The sequence below is a fragment of the Ostrea edulis genome, chromosome 6, assembly GCF_947568905.1.
Source record: "Ostrea edulis chromosome 6, xbOstEdul1.1, whole genome shotgun sequence".
In the NCBI taxonomy this organism is placed as follows: Eukaryota; Metazoa; Mollusca; class Bivalvia; order Ostreida; family Ostreidae; genus Ostrea; species Ostrea edulis.
The window spans coordinates 51,398,742-51,423,394 of record NC_079169.1 but is presented as its reverse complement, the minus strand read 5'-3'; the positions used below and the strand labels follow the sequence as shown (position 1 = coordinate 51,423,394).

At 33.9% G+C, this 24,653-nt stretch overlaps 1 protein-coding gene and 1 long non-coding RNA gene across 8 annotated transcripts; one reads left to right on the top strand and one right to left on the bottom strand.

The window, feature by feature from the left end:
- Positions 1-39: 39 nt before the first annotated feature.
- Positions 40-23,880, bottom strand: LOC125647659 (uncharacterized). Of its 6 annotated transcripts, XR_008795860.1 has the most exons (5): positions 23,784-23,872; positions 17,917-17,958; positions 14,664-14,797; positions 14,170-14,408; positions 13,492-13,820 (listed from the first exon to the last, which is right to left on the bottom strand). XR_008795860.1 is itself a non-coding variant. In XM_056139867.1 (4 exons), exons 1-4 carry the CDS (start codon positions 23,793-23,795, stop codon positions 1,813-1,815), a joined length of 405 nt encoding a protein of 134 aa, XP_055995842.1. In that variant the 5' UTR covers positions 23,796-23,871; the 3' UTR covers positions 40-1,812. The 6 variants fall into 6 exon arrangements, 3 of the variants coding, with proteins under 3 accessions (XP_055995842.1, XP_055995844.1, XP_055995843.1); XM_056139867.1 differs by lacking the exons at positions 13,492-13,820; positions 14,170-14,408; positions 14,664-14,797; positions 17,917-17,958 and adding exons at positions 40-2,008; positions 4,428-4,532; positions 10,057-10,148 and having other exon boundaries at positions 23,784-23,871; XR_008795859.1 differs by lacking the exons at positions 17,917-17,958; positions 23,784-23,872 and adding an exon at positions 15,098-15,719.
- Positions 10,449-13,585, top strand: LOC125647667 (uncharacterized). 2 transcript variants are annotated; one of them, XR_007360058.2, is made up of 4 exons: positions 10,449-11,620; positions 11,868-12,047; positions 12,213-12,323; positions 12,514-13,585. It is a non-coding gene; the product is annotated as an uncharacterized LOC125647667 (long non-coding RNA). The 2 variants fall into 2 exon arrangements; XR_007360057.2 differs by lacking the exon at positions 11,868-12,047 and having other exon boundaries at positions 10,655-11,620.
- Positions 23,881-24,653: the final 773 nt, after the last annotated feature.

Sequence of the window (24,653 nt, the reverse complement as noted above, 5' to 3'; positions counted from 1 at the left end):
TAATGGTGAGGGTTTGTGTCGGTACATATTGTAGAAGGAGTCATGTAAAAACTCTATCTACATATATACAGGTTTCACACCTCCAGTTTACAATCCTTTGAATTGGAGAGATCAAACCTCAGTAATAAAACAAGAATTAACACCTGTTGATCTGACAAATTTTGAAAACACAAAAATAGACGTATAAATATTCCGATTCTAATGATATTAGTCTTTAATTATTGTATAACCCGATGAAAGAAATAAAACCCACAAGAAATGTGCGTAAACATATGCATTTCATGTTTTTAAAAGTGTGATTATGACCGAAACTAAACTTACGCGGACCGGAACGTAAATGATAATCCGGAACGAAAATTATAGGTATTTAGCATTCCTAAATCATGCGACACCGGACGACAATATGTACCGTCCCACACACTTTGAATAAGATCATTTCGATTTGCTGACCAATCAACAGAGGGAAATAGCATCAAACGTTTCCAAGATTATCCATAAGTTGTGCAACTCGGCTTTATATCAATATTTTCTCGTAATTACCAGAAAATTTTCTCGTAATTTCGAGATATTTATCTTGTAATTACGAGATCTTTTCTCGTAATTACGAGATAATGGAATGTGAATTTACTTTTTTACATGATACTAATATGCTTTTGTAACTTTATTAATATCTCCTTAAGATATAAAGTGGAAACATATCAGGCTTGGGTTTTTTCATGTGTACTACAAAGACTATATCATTCAATCCACTCATTTTTTATGCAGTCTGGTTAAAATTAGACCTCTCAATTCGTTCGATACGCAGCGACCGTCTGGATTTTTTTTTTTTTTAATTTAATCAGATCGTTCCTCGTGTTGCGTACAGAATATATAGGCAAAAGACATGAGCTCTTGACATTTTAATGTTATCTTCTCGGGATGAAACGCTTTAGATATCTATTATAAAAGAATTGTCTTCCTAGAAACAAACTCTTGACTATTACATTTAGTTTGTTTACAGGAAGACAATTGTTTAAAACGCCGAGAGTCTGTGGTGAAAAAAAGTACTTTATGCTATCTTCTCAGGATGACTCATGTTACAACATTCTTAATCACGGAAAGTCTTCAATTCTGTTTTATGCTTCTATTATGAAATATCTTAAATTAAATTGATAATTACAGACTTAGTAAAATTATCGTTTATTATATCCAATGCCAAAAATACGTAGTTTTTGAATGCAATAACGTTGCATCTGTTATATTTGTGAAAAGTGAAACATAATAAAATCTTTTTAAAAACTTATATGTTTCGTTTTCAAATAGATACCCTTATGCTTTCGAATTTTCAGTATTATTCGGATAATCTTGGGATAAAAGTGCATGTTAACAAATGCTGTCAACCTAGACTGTGGTTAACTTCCATAGGCTCTGTTGAATTCAAGTTTATTTCCAGTGTGCCCGTTTTAGAGTTGCGATATACAGTCTGCTTTGGATATTTTGAAATTGAGGAGAGCGACCTAAATTCTTCATTATATCCTAACTTCAATACACAGAAACCGATGTTAAACTATACGAATAACGTTACTGGGCATTTATTTTTACTTTAATATAACGGATACTTCAAAATAAGTGACTTTAATATAAGTGGGATAGACTGTAATTAATTCATTCTTCAAACTTACATAATCATTCATTTGTTTCAAACTTGTACAATAGCAAAAGTTCCGCTTTCTTCATTCACATACTTTAAATTCACCTATATTGATAAGCTTTCTTCTTTGATTAGCGAATACAAAGAACATTTCTGATCTGGAATATATCCTCCATTGACCATTAAGTCTTCTTAGATAACATAAAATTATCAAGAAAACAGTTATTGGACTCGCCCCATTCCGAACCCATAAATACGTTACAATTCATCGAACCTTTGACGCAGCAATCTTCCTCCTCAGTGTATCCTTCACAACAACCTGGTAATACCATTGTTGTTGTTATATAATAAGATTTGTGTTTCGTACACCTGTCTGATCTGAAATATATAAAATTCTCTTACAAAGAGTGAACAGTTTGGGTTGTCACATTGATGAATTCGTGAAAGAAAGTGTGTTGGGTTTTTTGGTTGGTTTTTTTTGGGTTTTTTTTTTTTTTTATAATCAGAGCAAACAAAATTCTAATTTTCTACAGTTTTAGTTTGTTAAGCTTTTAAAGTTTTTTTTTTCCTCTTGTATAATTTTGGTCTCCAAGAAAAACATTAGGAAAATATATACGATTCGAGAAGGGGCATCACAAGCATTATGAAAGTAGATTCATATCTAAAAATTCTACCTGACCTAAGAGGTTTCCCAGACTTAGTTAATTTTAAAAAGTAACATTACAAATCGAGACATTCAAATATACATGTACTTGAAATTCCTTGCGTTCGAACAAAATCATATTGTAAAATGGAATATGGATTTAGATATGCAAGAACATGTTCTGTCTGTTATCAGCTTTTAAAACGAGGCACGGTACTGGTAAATAAGTTGATGTTACAGGGGTTTCAACGGTCTCGTTTAAAGTCAGCATTTCGAAAATTCTATGGTCGTTACAACGATGTAATTTACCAATACAACCTGCCGTTTATAAGTCATATGCTATCTGACGTGTTTCATACCAATTATTAGGTTATTTACACATTCATTTTATTTACGGATTACTCCATTTACCTAATCAAGATATAGGGCTTACGGTAGGTATGACCAATCAAAACGGAATCCTTGCTCCTCCTAGGCACCTGATCCCAATACTGGTGTGTCCGGGTGGGTGTGTGTGTGTGTGTGTCTGTATTTGTCCAACTCACTTCTTTATAGAGATTATAAGATGAATCACTCACTGTTCGTTATCTTCACTTCTTTATAGAGATTATAAGATGGATCACTCACTGTTCGTTATCTTCACTTCTTTATAGAGATTATAAGATGGATCACTCACTGTTCGTTATCTTCACTTCTTTATAGAGATTATAAGATGGATCACTCACTGTTCGTTATCTTCACTTTTGTCAAATGTTGTTTTATTGGCCTCTTTTCCAGAATACTAAAGTGGTTTTTAACGGAAGTTCAAAATCTTGATTTTACTTTGGAATGGCGAGATATATAAATAACAGCGTCTTCCAATAGGTAGGTCCAGCTGTACTTTCTTGACTGTCTCTGTGTCGTTTTTATTTGAGTTTTAATTGTTTAATGGTGTATGTGTTTCTTTTAGTTTTTCTATTGTCTATCAGCTACGTGTATAGTGCCTCTATATCCTGTGATGCATTTTTTGTCTTTATGTCCGATGCATTACTATTCAATTTTTCGGAGTTTTCCAAGTTACATAATATACCGATAAGTGATTCGCATATAAACCATTATCTGTGAGCTGAATTTAGCATGGAATCCTGAATTTTTTTCTCTCTACAATTGAATCACGTAAAAATTGGGTAATTGTAAAACTCTTGCAATTGCGTTCTTGAAAATTGGAAGAGGCATCAAAGTAGACGTTTTAGGGTTTCTCTATACGTCCAATTCATCCTCGAACTCGGGTTTGCCAATCAAAGTAGGCCTACACTTAAACAAAACATGATGTCATTCGGTATAGAAAATTTGAGACCACTAGCGTAATAGATGTGAGTAGTAAATAAGTCAATATTTTCTTACAATTCAACAACATCAGACTTTAGCAAACTTTATGATTGCAGAAAACTCAAAGTGTCTATTACTTACGGTGTTTGTTTGTTTGGTTGGTTGTATCTCCTGTCGAGTATTATTCACTCATATTGAGACGTAACAAGTTGTAGGTGAAGTACCACAAAATTAGACCTACATGTGCTGTGTATGCTTAGACCTATGCTTATCAATAACGGCCGAAGGAGTGAGGGTTCTTTATCGTGTCAACGTCTGTCGCGACAGAGGGTCTCCGTTTCTGAAGTCAAATCCGTAGGACCCGTGATTCTCAATTCTAAATGCCGAGCGTTTGGCAAAGAAGCAGTCACTACCTATATGTACGTTTACGGGGACATCTGCGTTACAAAGCAAAGGCTCTACCACTGTGTCAGTGTATTTTGGGTTAAATATACAGTGTATTGACTGTAGAATGCTTCCTGAGATTGATAATTGATCGTTATCTTCATTTTTCATCATGATATATAAGTTGAAAATGTGCGACTCGGGAAAATATCCATGTTTGGAGTTTGGAGGTCATCATAACAATTTCCTTTTCACATCATTTCCTCTGTGGTTGAGTGGAATATATATATATATATATGTGTGTGTGTGTGTGTGTGTGTGTGTGTGTGTGTGTGTGTGTGTGTGTGTGTGTGTTTTACAAAAAAAGTACCGTACATTGAAATTTAAGTAAGCTCGTTGCTGAACTTGAAGATCTTCAAATACACGTTACGTGATCTTATACAAGTGGAATATTGCACATACCTTGACTTATATTTACACTTTATCTTTAAAACATTCCAGCCCCAACAAGTCTTTGTTGCTTTGTAGCATGTTTCATAAATCACCTTACTCATCGTCTTCAGTACACTACAAACATTCAATTAACTGATCTTTAACGAATGCATAATTTTCACTCAAAATAAAAACCAACTGTTCATTAATATATCCCCCTAGCCTTTGTCTTTCAAGGTGAACCTTCATTTAAAAGTTTCCAAACAACACATCGACAACCGCGTTTTTGATATCGTAAAGTAGATGTCAAAAACAAAAGAAATGGTGTAGTATGACCCCCACAACCCCATTTACTTATCACCAACAAAGAGCATAACGGATGTAAAAGTGACAATGAGACAGTCATTTTTTATTGGTTTTTGTACACATAATAAAGTACATGAATATAACAAGTCATATATAATTATCATTATGTGCGTGAAGATAGATGGTGAGAAAGAGAGAAAGAAAGAGAGAGGTAGAGAGAAAAAGAGAGAGACATGTTTTAAGTAAATAGTAAGTTCCATCTGTTCCATTGAGTATCAATGTTTTTCTTTTCACCATTTTTATATGCTATATATTTGTGTGTTTCATAAAATAATCTCATTTGTGATATTGCAGAGGGCAAGTTTAAAGGTTTCTTAGTGCATCTTGTAATATAGACTTAAAGCTGTATGGTCCGAATTACAATATTTTTTTCCATCTCGTAAAAACGCTACTAAATCATCGCACGTATGAAGTTATGAGGCTGTACGACATATCATAAATTATTTCACCTGTTTTAACCCAAATCATTTGATTTTAAATCGATGTTTACAAATAACCGCGCCACTCTGCCATTTCAAGTGACAGTCACGTGACCAGTTCAAACTTTCAGATCATCGGTGGTCTTATCTGTATAAAGCTGTGTATTTTGTTATAACAGTACCGTACCATAAGTTTAATAGAAATAAAAATATCAAATACCTCTTAGTAATTGGTTGTTTTACGCTCTTTCAGCCTTAAAACTAGACAGTTGTGTATGAGTTGATACATCATGTTGGGATTCCCCTGACGCGCGTGGGTCTATTTATAGCCGTCAATTATGGGATGATTTATATATGTACCCACTATATTTACTTTCTAAATAATATTCGCACTGTTTTCTTTTACATGCAGATGTTTTCAAGCATGTAATTAAAGGAAAGTTAATAACTTTATAAAGTAATTAATCTGCTTTAAAGTAATTGTGTACAAAAACAATACATGAACATCGGGTCATACAGCTTTAATACTTCAGAGATAAAAGGATAATGTTTTGTATATCACTATTATTTTCAATACAAGCTAAAATAAAGGATTTCTTTGTAATTGTAATCTGTCGCTCAGTCTTATCTTCTAAAAATTGTTTGAATTCTACTAGAAATAGTTGTAAACAATCACATTCCCATAAAATATATTCTATTGTTTCCTCCTCAGAGTGACAAAAGTTGCAATATTTAGATTATATTCTTGTTGTTAAACTTGTGTTTATAATTCTGTACTGGAACCAGTAAAGCTTACATTCTTTTGTCACTCTGAAGGGTATTTTGTGGATTATTTTCCATTCCCTGTCGTGTTTTTACTATGCATTTCATAGAAAATTTTGCTTTGTAACATTTCAAAATTGTGTAAGTATTTGTCATAATTAATGGACTTGTGAGCTTCATGATGTTTTTTCCAGGGTCTGAATTTTTTACCCATGATCTTACTGCATGGATAATGCTGATGTATTCTAAAAAAAAAAATATCACAAAAATATTTAAAACTAAAAAGTGAACCATCTTCATTAATAATATCATTAATCAGTCTGATGTTGGTGTCAAACATTTGTTTATTAAAAAATGGCTTTCCACCAATATGAATCTGTGGGTTATAAAATAGAGGTGAATCAGCAGCAACAGTGGACTCATCAATAAGACTATGTAATGTAATGTAGGACTTGAATACATCAATCCAAACTTTATTTTTCAGTGTTTATAAAAAAAAAAGTGGTGATGTATTCAATTCCACAGTTAAGGAATTTGTTCAACTGAAAATTGGGAATAAACAGTCCCATACCTCTGCTGGAAAAAATGAGATGTCTTACCCAAATTAATTTCATAGAAGCTATAAAAGACATTAGATTTACCATTTTCAATCCTCCATCTTCATATTTTTTAACTATTACTTCTTTTTTTACTCTGTGAGTTGAATTATTCCATATGAAAGAAAAATAATGATTTTTCTAACTTTTTACAATATAACTCAGAGGGATTTGGGATTGACATCAAGGTATGGTTTAATAAGGGCAAAGCCAATGTCTTAATGATTTTTCCAAAGGGAGTCAAGGTTTAATCTGTACACATTTTGGTTCACAGTTTAGCTGCATCATTTGTTTTAGTTCTACATCAAAATGTATTCCTAGTAGATTAAATCTTGTAGTACCCCACTTAAGCTTGTAGTTAGGCAGTAAAATTTATTTACTAAATCTTTTATAAAGTCCAGACATTTCTCAAATTGTTGCAGTGTTTCCAATGTTTCTAAGAGAGATTCTTTACTGCCATAAAGAATAAGTGAAGTGTCATCAGCCAACTGGGAAATCTTTTCTACATTCTTTACAGTAATATCTTTAATATTTTTGTTTAATCTAATCTGAATTGCTAATATTTCTGCACAAATAAAAAATATATATGGTGACAAAGGGAACTTGTCTACACACTCTCTGAAAATTGATTTTTTCATAGAGATTATCACCTTGATTTACTGCAGATGTAATATCTGTACAAAATAATGATATCAAATTCCGGATTGAGTTGCCAAAGTTAAAGAAAGTTAGTGCTTTTCGAATAAATTCCCAAGACCCTGTATCAAAAGCTTTTTCAAAATCGATAAATAATAATAATTAAAAAAAAACAGGTATATTTTCTTCCTCAGTGTAATACATAATATCAAAGATAAGCCTAGTATTGTCTCCATTATACCTGTTGAGAATAAAATCTGTTTGATTAGGGTTGATTATTTTATCTAGATACCGTTTTACTCTACTAGCCACTGTACCTGATGTAATTTTATAAACAGTATTCAACAGAGTGATATGGCTCCAGTTCTTTAGATATTATTTTGGCTTGTCACCTTTCGGTAGCAATGTAATGATATCATGTCTTTGTGTAACTGACAAAATACTACTTTTATATCCATAATTGATAGACCTCAGAACAAAAATGCCAATATATTTCCAAAACATTTTGAAGAATTCGGCAGAAAAACCATCAGATCCTGAGGATTTATTAGATTTCAAGTCAAAATTAGTCTCAACAATATAAACCTATACACTTATATCTACATCTATAAACTTAGGCGAAAATATTATTATTATTTTTTTTTGCAAAGGGCTTAAATTGTAAACTATTTTGCAATTGTAGCTTTGGGAATCTACACGGGAAGCCGCACAAAATTTATATAATACAATACATGACGGACTAAAAGTTGCGGACAAGAAATTTATGCAACAAGCTACAAGTCCCGTTAAACTCAGTTTTAATCTACAATCGTTCATTAGTGCAGAAAACGAATTCTAAGTCACAGGTCACTGTAAGACTATTCATAATAAAGTAATGATATCCAGAGCGAAACTCGATATTAGAAAGATGAACAAATCGTTTCTATGATAATGGGACGCAAACCTGCGGAAAACGAAGTCGAACAGATTGACTGAAGGTCAAAAGACCAAACACACGCATGGAAACCAATAGTTTCTTCCAGGTTCATCGTTATTTAAGAAATAAGATATCATTTTTGAATGTTGTTGGGATATGACATGAAGTTGGTCACGTGATCAAATCCTATATAGATTTGATCACGTACCAACTTCATGTCATATCCCAATAACATTCAAAAATGATATTTTATTTCTTATATTTATATTTTCTATTTTGATTTGTGTTCTTACCGAGCTTCCATGATTATGTAGCAGATGATCAAAATAATGATCGTAGAACACAAAATATAGTTCGTAAGAGTTTTATCGAATAAAAAATTAGGAACAATATCAAAGAGAATATAAGATATAGATATTTAATTGAAAATGTTAAAAAAAGATGAAACATGTGTAAAAATAAAGGTAATTTAGAGCGCAAAGTTAACTGAAATGACGACAAGAAGAGCGGAGTAAACTACATCCGTAGTGTGATTTGGTCGCGATCAGCGATGGAGAAACTGGCGTCGATCTGGCTTACTAAGTTGAAAACGCAATTGTTGATCACAGATTTCGACAGAAATTCAAAGGATCTGAGAGAATTGATGGTGGATATATGATGGGTCAAGTTAACGTTAAGCTCTTAGTCAGGTTTTTGGAAAGAAACAACGGTATACGCGGTATGTTCATCGTTAGGACTCGCGGTTGTAGCCATACAGGAGACGATTCAAGACAGTAGGACAGATTTAGACCAAGTGCAGGTAGGTTGCGTCTTTTAATTACCTTCAGTGTGTGTAAAATAAAATAAAAATGAACTGACGGAGTTTTTGTTCACTTGAGAGATTTCTGTTGTAGGATTTTAATGAAGACTCGCACCGGTACCCTGACATGAACATGTAAATTTTTCGAGCCTCGAAACCAGCCTCGCTTATAATCATGACGAGTCATAGCCGTGATGCAAGTTGCCAGGAAACAACAGGTTAACTTATCATCATGAAGTAAATACATGTAGGCTTATAACTCTGCCTACATGTTTTCGCTTCCAATATCATAGAACTTGATTTTATAAATTCGCCATGCAGAAGTTGCAGACGGTATTTAAAACTGTATAAAATGAAACAACAGAACGATATATGTTTAATGTTTCTCTTTTATAAATTGATGAAATTCTTGTTTTTTACAAAATAAACTGTATAAATATCCTGCTGCGTTTATTTCTGTTATGATGTCATTGCAGTGACGGATCCAGGGTTTACGAAAGGGTGTGTGTGAAAGTCAAGTATTGGCCAAAATGCTTAGCCATTTTGGGTGCCAATCTGGAATTTTACTAATCTGGAATTTTACTCACACTATTTCTATTATTTTAATTTGTGGCGAGAGGGGGGGTCTAAATCCCCCACTGCATTGCATAAGCAAGAAGCCAGGTGAAAATACAGGAACTGACTTTTGAAGCGGTGATTGTATTCATATGCAAGAACAAACTGATCACATGACCAAATTCATGTCACACGAAATTGAACATCAATTTCATTAGTACTGTCATATAAGGAAGTGCATTGGCAAATGTAAATATAGAGAAATGTAAATTTCACTGGCACTACCCCTCTACATTAAATATGAATTTATTAGGTAATATACATCGTTATCAACATGGATGAAAATATAAATAGCATCAATATTTGTCTATTCATTTCAAATATCATTGCCTAACTGAGTAGCTCAGTAGCTTAGCACGCCGTCTGCAGAACTGTAGATCGTGGATTCGAATCCAGCAGGGGTTTTATTTTTATCAGATTGCTTTCTACTAATACTGCATTTCTGACTGAATAAAGTTTTAATTTCAAAATAATCTTGCAGATATCCTTCACTTTTCATTCACATCAAATCTGGTGTAACATTCCTCCTTTATCCTCACTGTATACTCACGTGACTGTTTTTGGACAATCTTTCGTCTTATTGGAACAGGGTTCACAGGACACGTACAATCCAAAACTGAAAACGACGATCCATACATATATCTACAATAAATCCCAAAATCATCAAAAGAAATAGTTCCATCATTTTTGCTGAATTGAATTGTGACCATAATGCTTTTTGATGAGAGTAAAGAGAACCTTTGTAAAAGAGAAAAAAGGAAGTGTAAAAAAAGAGAAGAAAATACAAAAAGAGCAAAATTTGGATTCTAAATTAAGTGAGAGAGATTGTAATCTATCTGAAAAACGATATACTAATATCAAAAGGTTAGAAATCGAGATTGAGCATTGTGAAATGTCAACAAGAGAACCACAGGCCTTACAACTCACCTGAGTACTAGTGAAAAAGTATCACTACTCCCAATATGAAATCTAGAAAAAAATCCGGTTCTGAATATCTAAGCTAAATTCTAATGTTCAGCAACAGTATAAAACAAATGTTAACATTAAAAGATATGACTAATCTGGACTCATCCTAGAGTCAAAACCCTGGGTTGTGAAATTCCCCATTTTTTGTACATCTTTTTCTAATATTCTTAAGTAGAAAAGCTGGAGTATTTGAACATTAGCAATAGAGTAAAACAGCTTCGACTGAATCACGTCTTTAATATTTTTCATGAAAAATGACCAGATTATTTGAAAAATAATTTTAGAAAACATTGTTTATCCAGATCAACTAGATCAAGTAAGCTTAATTTCTTTTTACCAAGGCTTGAGAAAATGGAATCAGAAACTTTTTATTTTAACGGCATCAAAGACTGGAATTCTCTCCCTGATAAAATAAAATGTATAAACAATAGATTTTCATTCAAATTTGCAATTTAAAAAACTTTACTCAATGACATGAAAAAATGGCAGATACTGTAGTGATTTTTTGTATTATTGATCCACATTGTCTTGTTCATACATAGTTATTACAGTTGTTATTTATTCCAACAATTTTCAATACTCAGCACTGTTGAAATGTAAGATATTTAAAGTATTCTTATGTGTTTCAAATCAATGTCTTTCAATATCTTTTTTGTTTGCATTGTTTTATCATGCTAATAATGATAATATATTGTGTGTGTCATATTATAAGATCAGAAGGATCCCATTGGAAATAAACCATATGGCTTTCACAGGTTATCATTGGCATAGGCATATACATTAATTTACTCACTGTGCTCTTAAAGTCAAATACATTGTTGCTGTTAAAATTTACTTTTTATCTTATGTATTTAACAACAACTTTTCTTTTAACTATGTGTTCCTCTGTGACATTGTCTTGTATTTATATTGTATATGTGCCTATAGGGTCTGTAAGTCTCGTTTGGTTTCACTTTCGGTTTTACTACTTCCGGGTACAACAACATGTGGAATATATAAAGTCGTAACAGAGAATCGGCGCTAATATGTAATTTGGTGTATTGTTAAGCGATCGGTTGCATACATGAGACTGGGAAAACCCTGCCATGTAGTTTATTTAGGTTCCTAGTCGATGCTACAGTAAGGAAGCGGTGGATACAAAGATGTAGGTACGTAATATTATCACAATTCAACGAATAATCATGTCAAATTAACACACGTGTCTATAAACTGACAGAATATACTGGACGTGTTGTTTAGATATTTCAGAGGGGGTACATATACTACAATTTCATAAATGGGGAGGGGGGTAAGTTTTTCTTCGTTATTGATTTCAACATTTATTAACATCTTTTACTACATAATTCCCTTCTGTCTGAAAAGGGGAAGGAACACTTAGTTATTGTATCAATATAGAAAAAATAACCTTGCTAGGAAAAGGGGAAAGGGTTGACAGGACACCCTTGAAGTATCTGCTTGAAACGTACATGTAGGAACCGAAGTTGATACTGCTACCAATATATCTGTACCAGACAACAATGAAGTAGATCTACATGATCACGAGCACACAACATCAAACCCTCAAGATTTAAAAAGGTACAGTGTACGATACAAGTATTCTAGTACATCAAATCAGGAAGTTACAACGGTTGTTAAGTTTAGTGTCAGGTGGTTTTTCTGTATTTTCTTCATTCTCATTTCAGTGTTATCTAAATTTATATGCACACCAAATACTATAATGGTATTGCTTTTGTATTACAGCTTCCCTTGAAGACTATGATGTTGTAAACTTGCAGTGAGAAATATACCTGCTTAATTAAAGGAAACCATCCTTGACAATTGGGAACATCATAATTGAAAGACCCTGGAAAGGTATGTTTTAGCGGTTCGTTAAGGAAAAATGAACAATGCACTTTCTATACACTGACTAGTTATCAATTTCACAGGTCAGCGCAGATTTCACAATATTCAATTACCTAGTAATTTTAGGGAGTATAAATGTTGCTATATACACCATTTTCTGTGTATATTTTTCATATATTCATGAAATTTTTGTTTGAAGGGATCATGAACACTGTTGGGAGTGTCCATTCAACTGAAATATAAAAGTCAGAAGAATTAAAGATTGCAATGGATGCAACAGAAGTGACCTAATATGACCAAATTGATATGAATAGCCAGTTTTTTGCTTGCAGTAATGACAAGAGTCGCCACAAAGAAAAGACCTTAATGTGTATTACACCCAATGCAGCTTATTTCCAATCTGTATGCTGGATACAAATCTAATTTGGCAATTGTGAACCATTGAGGCATTTTAGAGAAGTTGCAAGTTGGTGATATATTCCTGGCGGACAAAGGATTTTGTATATTTGACAAACTTCCAAATGACATGACACTTATTATCCCATTCTTTCTTACAAATAAATCCCACTTCTCAAAAGAGGATGCACAACTTTGCTATAAAATTTCCAGATGCAGAATCCATGTTGGATGGGAAAATGAGAGAATAATTTTTTTTTTTTTTTAAATTCCTTAGCCATATTCTATCATAGTATAGATATTGATCTGACAAAATATTTCAGATTTGTGTGGATCATGTGAATTTGCAGGTTCCCCTTTTGAAGGAGATTGCAGATAAATCCTACAAACTTATTAGATTAATTGCATGTATATATATATACCTTAAATCTGTACATACCTGCCACATTGAATTTTTAAAGTTAAAAGTAATGAATACCATATATGCAATATAACTTTTCTACATATTTATAAAAATATAAAGCCTTTTATATTCATATGAATATAAAGCCCTTTGGAACGTCTCCATCAGAATGAAATATTCTCGAGAGGAACGTTAAACAATATACAATCAAACATAAAGCCTATTGTTCTCATTCTGAAGGTTTTCAAATCTGCATTATTAAAAAAGAAGTAAAATCCATTGTTTTAGTAAATGCATGTAATTGAATGATTTTTGTAAAGCTGGACACTGTGTCTATACATGTATACATGTATTTTGGTTCATCTAAATTAAGAAAAACTCTGTCTATAATGTTTATTCAATAAATATACATGTAATTACATAACTTTGATAGATGCACCACTGATATCATAATAAAGTATATGTACATGTGGTTATGTGTGTGTGTTTTAGACTGCAAAAATACTTCATTATTATAATTAAACTCTATCACACTTAAAAGGTTGACCATAATACATCTTTGTCAATGTGAATTATTTGAGTGTCACTAGGAATCCACACTAGCAAATCACAGCATTGGGTGTCTTTCAGGTGGTGTTGTCCTTGAATCTGATGCCAATATTCAAATTTTGTTTTAAGGTGCAGCGAACCATCCTTTGCATCACATTCTAAAATGGCAAATGTCATTACATGTATTGATAAAATATACATGATTTACAAGTGCTCTGATTAGTGGTGAAAGTATTATACTGCAATATGCAAACTTATTTTGACATAGATGTACTGCAGTATTCAAAACTTGATGCAAGTAAAGTTTATAAAGAACATTAGCAGTTCAATATCACAATGAAGCCTAAGTAGTATTTGTATTTCGTTCATAAAATGTTACTTTAAAGTTATAATAAACTTGGATACATCCATAATGATATACATGTATATGAATACATATATGTACAGCTAATGTACATGTATTAGGTACACATACACATAATTGTTCAATCTATAATGTTGACTTACCAAGAGGGAAATCCCAACATTTGCACAGACCTCTTTAATTGTCATTGTTCGAGCTGAAAATGGGCACTTAGCCTCAATTAAGAATTTCAGGGGTTGCTGAAAATGGCCTGTTGCCCTGAGGAATGAGGATGCAATTAATTCCTCCATTGTTGTTGTGAACTTTGACTGTGCCGACTTTGGATGTTTTACCCAACTACTGGCGTATTTTACATTGAACAGTTTTATTTGCCTTCTTATATCTGAAAAATTCCAATATATCTACATGTAAAAATTTTATCTTCACAGTTCGAACCCATTTATTACCTACTTTGGGTATAGATAAGATAAGTTTATTCCAATTTTGGGCCCAGAGGGCATAACAGCAAGACAGTTTATAAAGAAAGAAACTTTTAAAAAGAAAGAAAGTTTACAACATATAAACTTATAATTATTATAATCATAATAGATATAGATCCAAACATATATTGACATTATTTTATCTTTAAATTGTGTACCTGCCTTTGAAAATTTGCTGTCATATGAAGATCGACACTTATACTGCCCCATTATGGGCATACTGGCATCAGACATCCACATTAATGATGACTGCACAATGCACAACACCTTTATCCTCAGATTCAAGGCATATCTATAAAATATTTTTAAAATATTAAACAATCTTAACCCATCTGTGATGTAACTGATATAGATAGGCACATTTAATGCGCTTTGTTTATTGAATATACAACTGTACACTGCAGGTGCGTAAATGTAGTATCGTTGTCCCCCCCCCCCCCCCCCCCCCCAGTACGTTCGTATAAATACAAATCAAGTTTTATGCATAATCCGTTTTTATTTTCAAGTATTAATATACTTTCATTTGGAATGATTTGAGAATATAAAAACGTATCGTACATCTCTCTAGTTCATAGATTATGCTTTTACCAACCTGCTCTTTATCTGCTAGACGTACCCTCGTCGATGCTTGTACACTGGCGGTTATTACACGTAATTCGTCAAACACGAAGCGAAGAATCCTCGACCACTCCACTAATGCTTCAATTCCCATGTTTATCTCGTTAAAACCTCCACATAATCGATTGATAACGCTATATCTATGTATACCACTCTCTACACTGTGCAATCTGAGATGTTGATGTACCCGGAAGTTAATAATCTCGCTAAATCTCGGCAATCACATGACGAGACTTACAGACCCTATTCTTTATTACTTTTCTTCAAATCCCGCCCACAAACTCGAAAGAAAAAAAAACATCACTGTCCACTGTATGAGGTTCCTCCAGATCAAAATTGCACATATAAAACACGGATAACTGACTCAGACTCAGACTAAGTTCTCCAGATAAATATTTGCACTCAATCTCATTTCTAGCTTGAGACAAGATAATATCGTCAATGGTTTCGTCCCAAAGACTTTCTATTCCCATACTCTCCTCCATGTGTGCGAACAAGTCGAGAAACATGTGTAAGTATAGAAATACAGGTATCATTTATAAAGATTTTATAAAAGACCCAGTCACGTGATAAGAACGCGTTCGCGAGATAAATTTGTTTTGTGGACAGAGTGAACAGTGGCGACCAATCAGACTAATCTTGTGTTTCTTTTATGGTTTCGCGCCATACACTTCATAATTTTCTTTTCGCTTATGTTTCACCGATTTTTTAAATTCATTGTATATACATGTAAATGTTTTTCAGCCAATTTAGTCAAGATACGTATTACAATGAAAAATATCAATTTAATTGAGAGTAGTATCATCAATTCAAAATATTGAGCAGACAATATCTTCCTATGTCAAGATTGGATTGACCATGTGACCTAAAAATCAATAGGGGTCATCAACTCCTGAAGATGTACCAGTGTAACAAGTTTGATGTCTGTCAAGCAAAGAGTTTTCAAGATATTGAAGGGACATTTTTTTCCTATGTCCAGTTTGACCCTTGACTTTTGACCATGTGACCTCAAATTCATTAGTAGTTATCTTCTCTTGATGATGTACCAGTGAACCAAGTTTGATGTCTGTCAAGCAAAGGGTTCTCAAAATATTGAACAGACAGTATATTCCTATGTCCAGTTTGACCCTTGACCTTTGACCATGTGACCTCAAAATCATTAGGGGTCATCTTTTCCTGAAGATGTACCAGTGTACCAAGTTTGAAGTCTGTCAAGCAAAGGGTTCTCAAGATATTGACCGGACAGTATATTCCTATGTCCAGTTTGACTCTTGACCTTTGACCATGTGACCTCAAAATCATTAGGGGTCATCTTTTCCTGAAGATGTACCAGTGTACCAAGTTCAATGTCTGTCAAGTAAAGGGTTCTCAAGATATTGACCAGACAGTATATTCCTATGTCCAGTTTGACCCTTGACCTTTGACCATGTGACCTCAAAATCCATAGGGATAATCTACTCTCTAAGGAAAGCCTCTGTGTCAATTTTGGCTATTATCAAGCAAAGGGGTCAAAAGATATTGAGCGGACAACACATGGGCTTAAGACCAGAGGTTTGACCTTGACCTTTGACCATGTGACCTGAAGGTCTATAGGGATCATCTACTCTCCAAGGGCAACCCTTGTACCAAGTTTGGTAGTTATCATGCATAGGGTCAAAAGTTATTGAGTGGACAACACATTATCTACCACATGGGGTAAAGACCAGCAGTTTGACATTGACCTTTGACCAGGTGACCTGAAAATCAATAAGGATCATCTACTCTCCAGGGGCAACCCCTGTACCAAGTTTGATTGTTATCAAGCAAAGGGGTCGAAAGATATTGAGCGGACAACACATGGTCTACCGAACGACCGACCGACAGTTGCAAAACAATATGTCCCCTCTTTTGTCAAAGGGGGGCATAAATATAATGAATAATAGTAAACTATGGTACAAGTCACTTACCCGATATGATATTGTTGATTATGTTCAGATACCCGATGGGCGTGGTCATAATGACACTCGGAAGCTACGCTCCCTCGCGGTACTATGACCACGCCCATCGGGTATCTGCACATAACCAACAATATAATATGGGGTAACTACTACCTAAACACAGAGGGTGCGCAGCACATTGCGATCTTCAATGGATGATGTCATATCAGGAATAGATAGAAAACTTACTATCTCTGATTGTAATGAATTGCCAGTTTTCGGATTTTTCAAAGAATGGAGTATAATGACTTTAAAAATAGTACAAACTGTATAACTAAAAAATAATATTTTAGTCATTGATTGCATCTACACGTATCCCATGTGTAATTTTCTCGCTAACAATGTATGGTTATGATGTAACAAAGTATGGAAATAATAACTAGTCCTCTACTTCTTTATATCAGAATCAAGATTCTTTAGAATATCAGCAATTCTTCATTATCAATTTTTATTAATATTTTTGGCAACCAAACCACAAGACACAATTAGGAATCCCTGAAATCACATATACGACCAACGTATGGGCATATTAACTTAATATTATTTCACACCGGAAAAATCTACTTGTTGCTAAATGTAAATCAGGTGCCGATAATTGTGTCGAATTGGTATCTCTAGTGTAATATTTCTGTTGAAATATGTTTTTTGCATATGAATCATTTTTTTTGAAAAATACATTTTGTGTACATCAGTCACTTTAGAGCTCTTCTTGCACTTTAGTTACTCAAATAATCACTAAAATGGTTATAAGGCACGCAGCAGCAATGGATATGCCCCCTTTTCATCATTACATGCAAATTTGGTTATTTTTACGTACATGTACAGAGGTTGATCTATAGACTGGTGGCCCTCCCCTCCTCTTTAAAATAAAAAGCATTGTCGTGAATTGTAGTGGAATTGTAAAAAACTGATGAATTGAACTGAAAGATCAACCCTTGCCGCCTTCCCCCATGATTAGGGAGATTTGGATTAAAATTTACTTGTCAAGAATTTTCAGGCAGTATTGTGAAGTCACCCCCCCCCCCTATTTTTTAAACGATGCTATGTGCCTGATTCATTGTGTTTTTATCCTAGATGTCTGTTGTCTTTAAAACAGATTACTTCTGAAATTCTCGGTATTAATTGCATTATAACTTGGACAGAACTAAACGTCAAATACGCCTATAAAATCCCCTCCCCTTCCCCAACCCTACAGGTAGATGAAGTGCACGTTTTAAAAAGAATCTTTATAAAACCGAAGGTTTTTCGACGTTCTTAATTTTTTCCGTGATTATAGAAGTCACTCTTACGACTTATTGTAATCATTTATCAACAATTACTGATATGTACAATCATATGAAAATGTTAATTTTGTGATGATACAGATCTTGAAAGTAAGTAATAAGTCGAAAACAGTCCAAGATGTCAGATATCGAATGGTGCTGGACTGTACTTGGAAGTTTGCAACTTATAACATTAAAGTTAAAAGATTTTACCGAAATTAGGTTTTACACTACCTGACAATGTCCAAGAAATCAGGTCACTGTTTACAATATAGCAGTTTTTCTATCAGTCAATCCCAAACATGCAACAGCAAGGATTTCAAAAATCGTTCAGCTGCCTTACTGCCTCATTTGATTTACAGGAAACATTTTTTTTTTTCACAATATAGAGCAAGGAAACAATGTATATGCAAGTTTTTAGACTCTAGCGAAGCGCTTGACACAGTTTGGAGGCAATGCCTTGTGTTTAAATTGTATAATGTTGGTGTTACGGGTGAAATATGCATGGACATTAATTAACAATCGCCACCAAAGTATTTTAAGCTCTATTGTAGTTAGCCAAACTCGGTCAAAATGGTTTCCTGTTAATCAAGGTGTTCAACAAGGAGGTGTATTGCCTACATTTTTGTATCTTGTTTTTATCAATGATCTCTTAAACGATCTACAGAGTTGTAGTAAAAATATTGGTGTATCAAATGTTCCCAGTAGCTATCCCTCCTTAGCAGATGATATATCATGTATCAGCTTATCTCCAACAGGTCTCCAGTCCCTTTTGAACACTGCTTTTATTTATTCAAACAAATAGCTATTTAATTAGATTTAATGCAGCCAAATCATGTGTGCTAATATTTTGTTCGAAAAAATGCAAATTTGATAGAAGCAATGGTTTTAGGCGAATTATTGATTCCTAATGAGGAAAATTATAATCAATTAGACATAATTGTTGATCATAAATGTAAACTTTCTACAAGGATAACAGAAGCATGCAACAAGGGACACAAATCGTACTTTGCACTTTCCCACTTACAATATGGCACATATACAAAACAGTTGCACAGCCTTCCGTTTTATTTGGCTGTGAACTTTTGAAATACATATCCCCTTCTGATCTCCAGAAACTAAATATTTTTCAACACTTCGTCTGTAAGAACGCACTGAATCTCCAAAGATTATGTAGAGTTCTACCGATAGCAGCAGGGGTCGACGTGAGAAAACTGCTATTCTTCGGAAGACTGTGTTGCTTAAATTCTGCTCCTCTTACAAAGAAAACATTTTTGACACGCCTTTATTCATTCATCAATAACTTAGCACGGACTCAATCTGGTTTTATTCCTGAAATTCTAGAATTTATGGAAACGTACGGACTTACAGAACACTTGCAAGGCTGACTACAGGACGGATCGTTCCCCAATAAACCGGCATGGAAGAAGATCGTCAGGAACTCGGTGTCATCAATGCACAAACTACAACGCCATATCCGTTTATCCCGTGACCCTGACTTCCCCCTCTTTAAACTTATTTTTGACATCACAGAACCGTTATCACATTGGAAAATGCCTAGAAATTGCTATGAAATCAACCTGTGTAAATTTATTTGCAAACTTACTTCAAATATCCGGAAGCAAAACGAAACACACGTTTGCTTATTGTGTCAAAAACCCTTCACAAATGTATTTGTTCACGCCTCTTGCACTTGCCTGGCCACTGCCAGCATGCGAGATAAATGTTGGTACAACATCGTGAATTTCTTCGACATACGGTAGACAGCAAAGCTATGTGCTCTTACAGAAGACGATCTGTTTTTTATTCTATTTGGTCGGCAAACTCTTATCCAACTTTGTAATTCAGCAAATGTGTCCTTCTGCATGCTGAATTATAGACTTGTGTACAACACTGCAACTCTGTACAACAGAGCATTTTCTCTCATATCTATGTATGTAAGATTATAAGACTCTCTTATGAGTAACCATGAAATATAAGGTGATTCCACCCGAGGGTTGCAAAAAAGCTGTGAAACCCGAGGCTTAATATTTCATGGCAACTCATAAGAGAGTATTTTTCTCTCATATTTCTAGAAGTTTTCCGTTTTCCTTTTGCCTAGTGACGCCATTTTGAGAATTTTCCAATTAATTAATTTTTCGCTGTACATTCAAAATGACACCAGAATCGAATTCTACGACCTTCATTTTATCAACTACGTTACTGACAAAAATCGGCCGACGAGTGTATAAGTGAATTGTATTAGAGGTATTCGTCTTTGAATAAGTACACAATAAATCAATAATCCGAGTGATGCGTGACGTCACTCGGCAGTCCACCAGCGCGAAACATTTTGACAGACCTAATCAGAATCTGAATCCACAACTGCAAGCTTTCTTCCTAAAGGAGCATTGATATTAATATTGAGCAGTTATTTAATGACGAGTGTGTGAAGAATGTGTATTTTTGTGTCCGGTCACATACATTTTGTACACCTGGAGATTATCAGGGACATTACAATCTGTCATTTTTTGTACAAGAGCTTGTGAGGAAACGAGTTCTCTTATTCATCTATATAAATATTGAATTAGCAAATGATTATCATTGACAAGTTGGTGAACGTAAATATTTGAATAGTAATCTATCTTAAATACGTATTACAATCTTTCACAGTAGACTTTACATAAGATGGGTCTATTTCAAACAGTTTGAAGTCTTAGAATATCGATATTTTTGTTTAAGCAAGTTAAATTTTCAATTTACAACCTGAAATTGGGTTATCCAAACCAGCGGCATTTAAACGCGTTTTGTATTTAGACTTATTTTCTAGTTATAGGCCTACCTTTTTATTATTAATACACAAACAATTGATATACAATAAACAGATTTACAGCTGTATGGATATTGTGACATATTGATCTACAAAACATTTGATCACATAGACTTGTAGGTACAGACTTGCATGTAATTGCTACACACAGACTTGCATGTTTTATGCGTCCACTGAATTATAAGGACTTGCATATATCATACACACGCATTATACATCAAACACAGACATACAAGTATGTATACACTATATAAATAAATGTACGTCTATTCTAACGGCTGGGACTATATTCATCAAGTAGTTTTGTATTCATACACACATTGTGTATGAATTCAAAACTACTTGATAAATATAGCACGTCTATCATAACGGCTGGAAATTCCGACAGAAAGTAGGATGTAAATATAAGAATAAATCTTTAGTTTTGAAAACACATGTCTGTAAGGGATACAAGACGAAGATGGTCTATTATGTCAGATACGGGACTGGCACGAGCCGCGTAGCGGCGAGTGATCAGTCCTGTTAACTGACACAATAGACCATCGAGTCTTGTATCTTACTTAAAACATTGTTCTATCTAAAAACAAATGCATTTAAACGCACACAAAAAAACCCACGTACAAATAATCATTGGTATAGACAAATATTTTTACACCTTTCGTTTCTGATTTGTTTTTAATAATTTTGATATATTAGGAATTCATAAACTTTAATGGCACACAAGGTCAAATCTTGTCTTTAATTCACAAAAACTGTTAGCTCATCATTTCAATTGTCATAATATGGTACTCCTCAAAACAGGGTTTTGTTCTTCATGGAAAGCGATTCGAACACTTCTATTGTCTGAAGACTGTACTCAGCAAAACAGGTTTTCTTTTTTGGGTGAATGAGGGGACGTAAAGGGTGTTCGGAAAGAATGCTTTAGATAAAACAAAACATTGATTTCCTACGTTCCTTTCTGGGAACCCTAATAATATGATACTGACACGTAGGCTTATAACTGGTATAAAAACAGAAGCCACATCCCTCTTTTAGCATTTATTCCGGGTGCCTTGAAGAAATGGACTCAGATGATGACTACCCTCTTACTCAAAATAAATTTCGCGATGCTACTACGGATTTAGCAGACGAGAATTCTGATGCTATTTTGAATGATATTCTGGATTTAGAGGAAGAAAGAATGAAGAAACCAAATTTTAAATTGAACTTTGACCTAAAAGTGACTGTTTTTCTGATATATCAGATGCAGACAATGACCTCTTAGTTCAGGCCACACAGGAAATAGAGAAAGTGGACAATTTTGAGCGATTTGCATTGCCTTTACAGGAACACGATGTACAAGACTTTGTTTTGAACTCCAAACCTGTCAATACCATTAACAAGACACGTTGGGCAGTGAGCGTCTTTAATTCTTGGAAAAACGCTCGGAAATGGCACGGCGAACTTCTGACTATGTCAAATGAACATTTGAATTCGGCATTGAAATTCTTTATTCTTGAAGTACGAAATAAGGCAGGAAAAGAGTACTATCCGAATACAGTGTATGAAATAATCATATCACTGCAGCATCATTTGAGAGCAAACAAAAGATTCGTCAGGTCATCTGCGATTCGCAACTACAAACGCACCTCCGATGAACAATTACAGAGTGTTAGTGATTTAATTCAGAAACCGTCCAGTGTCCCCGCCGGAGCCGGAAAAAGTGAAGCTGTTGAAGTGTTTCCTTTGGATCGAGAAAAGAAATAAACATCACTGCCGGGGATGTAACAGTGAATTTGCGACTTTAATGTGCATCTGTTTAAATGAATGATTGTGACATGGATTTATAACTGTGGTGCCTTAACGATTTCATATCCGGATTATATCGGATTATTCATGAAACACTCATTTCGTATAATTTACTGGAATATTTCATGCCTTGAATATTGTGTTTGATAAATAATAAATATGTTTTCTCGAACAACAGAGAGTGGTCTTTGTTCCTGGTTTTTACTGTCAGTCCAGTATTTCTCATAATATTGGCCTGCTCTTAATAATACTGGACTGCTCTTAATAATACTGGACTATGTTCAGTACAGTATGAAAAATAAAGTACTGTCAAAACAATGAACTGACGTCACAACAATGTTTTAAACAAGTAGATGCAATGTAGCTGACATGTTTTAAATGGTGAGTGTAATATGTACGAACTTCAACGCTTTACGACGGCATACTTTTCATGAAGCGCATATACTTGATACATTGTTACATTGTGTTCACGTTTATGCATACACACAATAAATCGAAAAACTTGTTTCCGTCAAGCCGTCTTTTACAGGAATTTATGCGAGGTCGCCGGAGGGAAGGAGAGATATCCACATCCTGACCAGACGACCGTCACATCCACTCTCATAGCAATAGAGCAGACGACCTAGCAATACAAGTAGCAATAGATCTAGAGCAGACGACAGTCATACACTCTCATAGGAATTCTCAAATTTTCAGGGTCCATTTTAACCTTTGAATTAAAATCTTTTGAAATGTGATTTTTAAGTAAGACAGCAGGATGATAAGTATAATGGCATGATGCTATACACATATATAATATACACGAATAATATGTAAGTAACTTACCTTAGACAACATTCTGTACCTGTGTAGGATCCGTCACGATTTCTTCACTGGGTCGTATTATAAACTACTACTAAGCATGTAAATTTTTTAACTTCCTTATTGGCTTTTAAGGGGCACTGAAAGGGTAATGTTTAGACTCAATCTGATTAAAACCAGATCTTCGATCCGCTCCTCTATTGGCCATGGATACTCTCCGTTACTATCAACAACCTGTCCGATTTCCAAACTGTTAGTGTATAAACAACATCATTTATTCTCAAATGAATACATGTATATTTGTGATATACATTTATAATAGAATATTGAACAGAGCATGCAGTTAACATGTTCGTTATCTAATTCATTTCGCAATGTTAATGTTATGCCATTCATCGCAAGCTATCACAAATAATCTAATTAGTAAATTTTTATTATTACTAAAGTAACTTGATCCGAAGAGTCGGATCACGTCGAGTTGACAGGCGCGGATCATCAGATCACACGAGACGCGAAACTATTGATAGTGAAAAAGTTTATATTTTCTATAGACAATAGAAAAAAATGTTGTCAATGGCAATAACTCTTACATGTATGCTGGTATTTCCTCGAAGTCTGTATGTCTATCATGCAATGATTTCCCCGATATCCACAATTAATTCATACATACCTATATATTTTAAAAGTTAGGATTTTTTTTAAACTGTTAACATTGAAAATATGTCATTTTACATGTAACAAGTTTTTATTTATTTTTTTAATATTCTGTTTTACAAAAATGTGTGATTTTCTGATTCAACCGACACGACTGTTATTTATCATTCACGCCAAAAGACCAATGATGAAAGAAGCAAAAACATTTCATAAGGCTAATACAGTTCCGTGTGATCAAAT

What these genes read in the sequence shown, in the direction of transcription:
- LOC125647659 (XM_056139867.1), bottom strand. An exon ending in GATTGTCCAAAAACAGTCAC is followed by an intron (nt 4,533 to 10,056) that starts GTGAGTATACAG and finishes GAATGTTTGTAG; the next exon opens with TGTACTGAAGACGATGAGTA. An exon ending in AAGTGTAAATATAAGTCAAG is followed by an intron (nt 2,009 to 4,427) that starts GTATGTGCAATA and finishes TATATATTTCAG; the next exon opens with ATCAGACAGGTGTACGAAAC.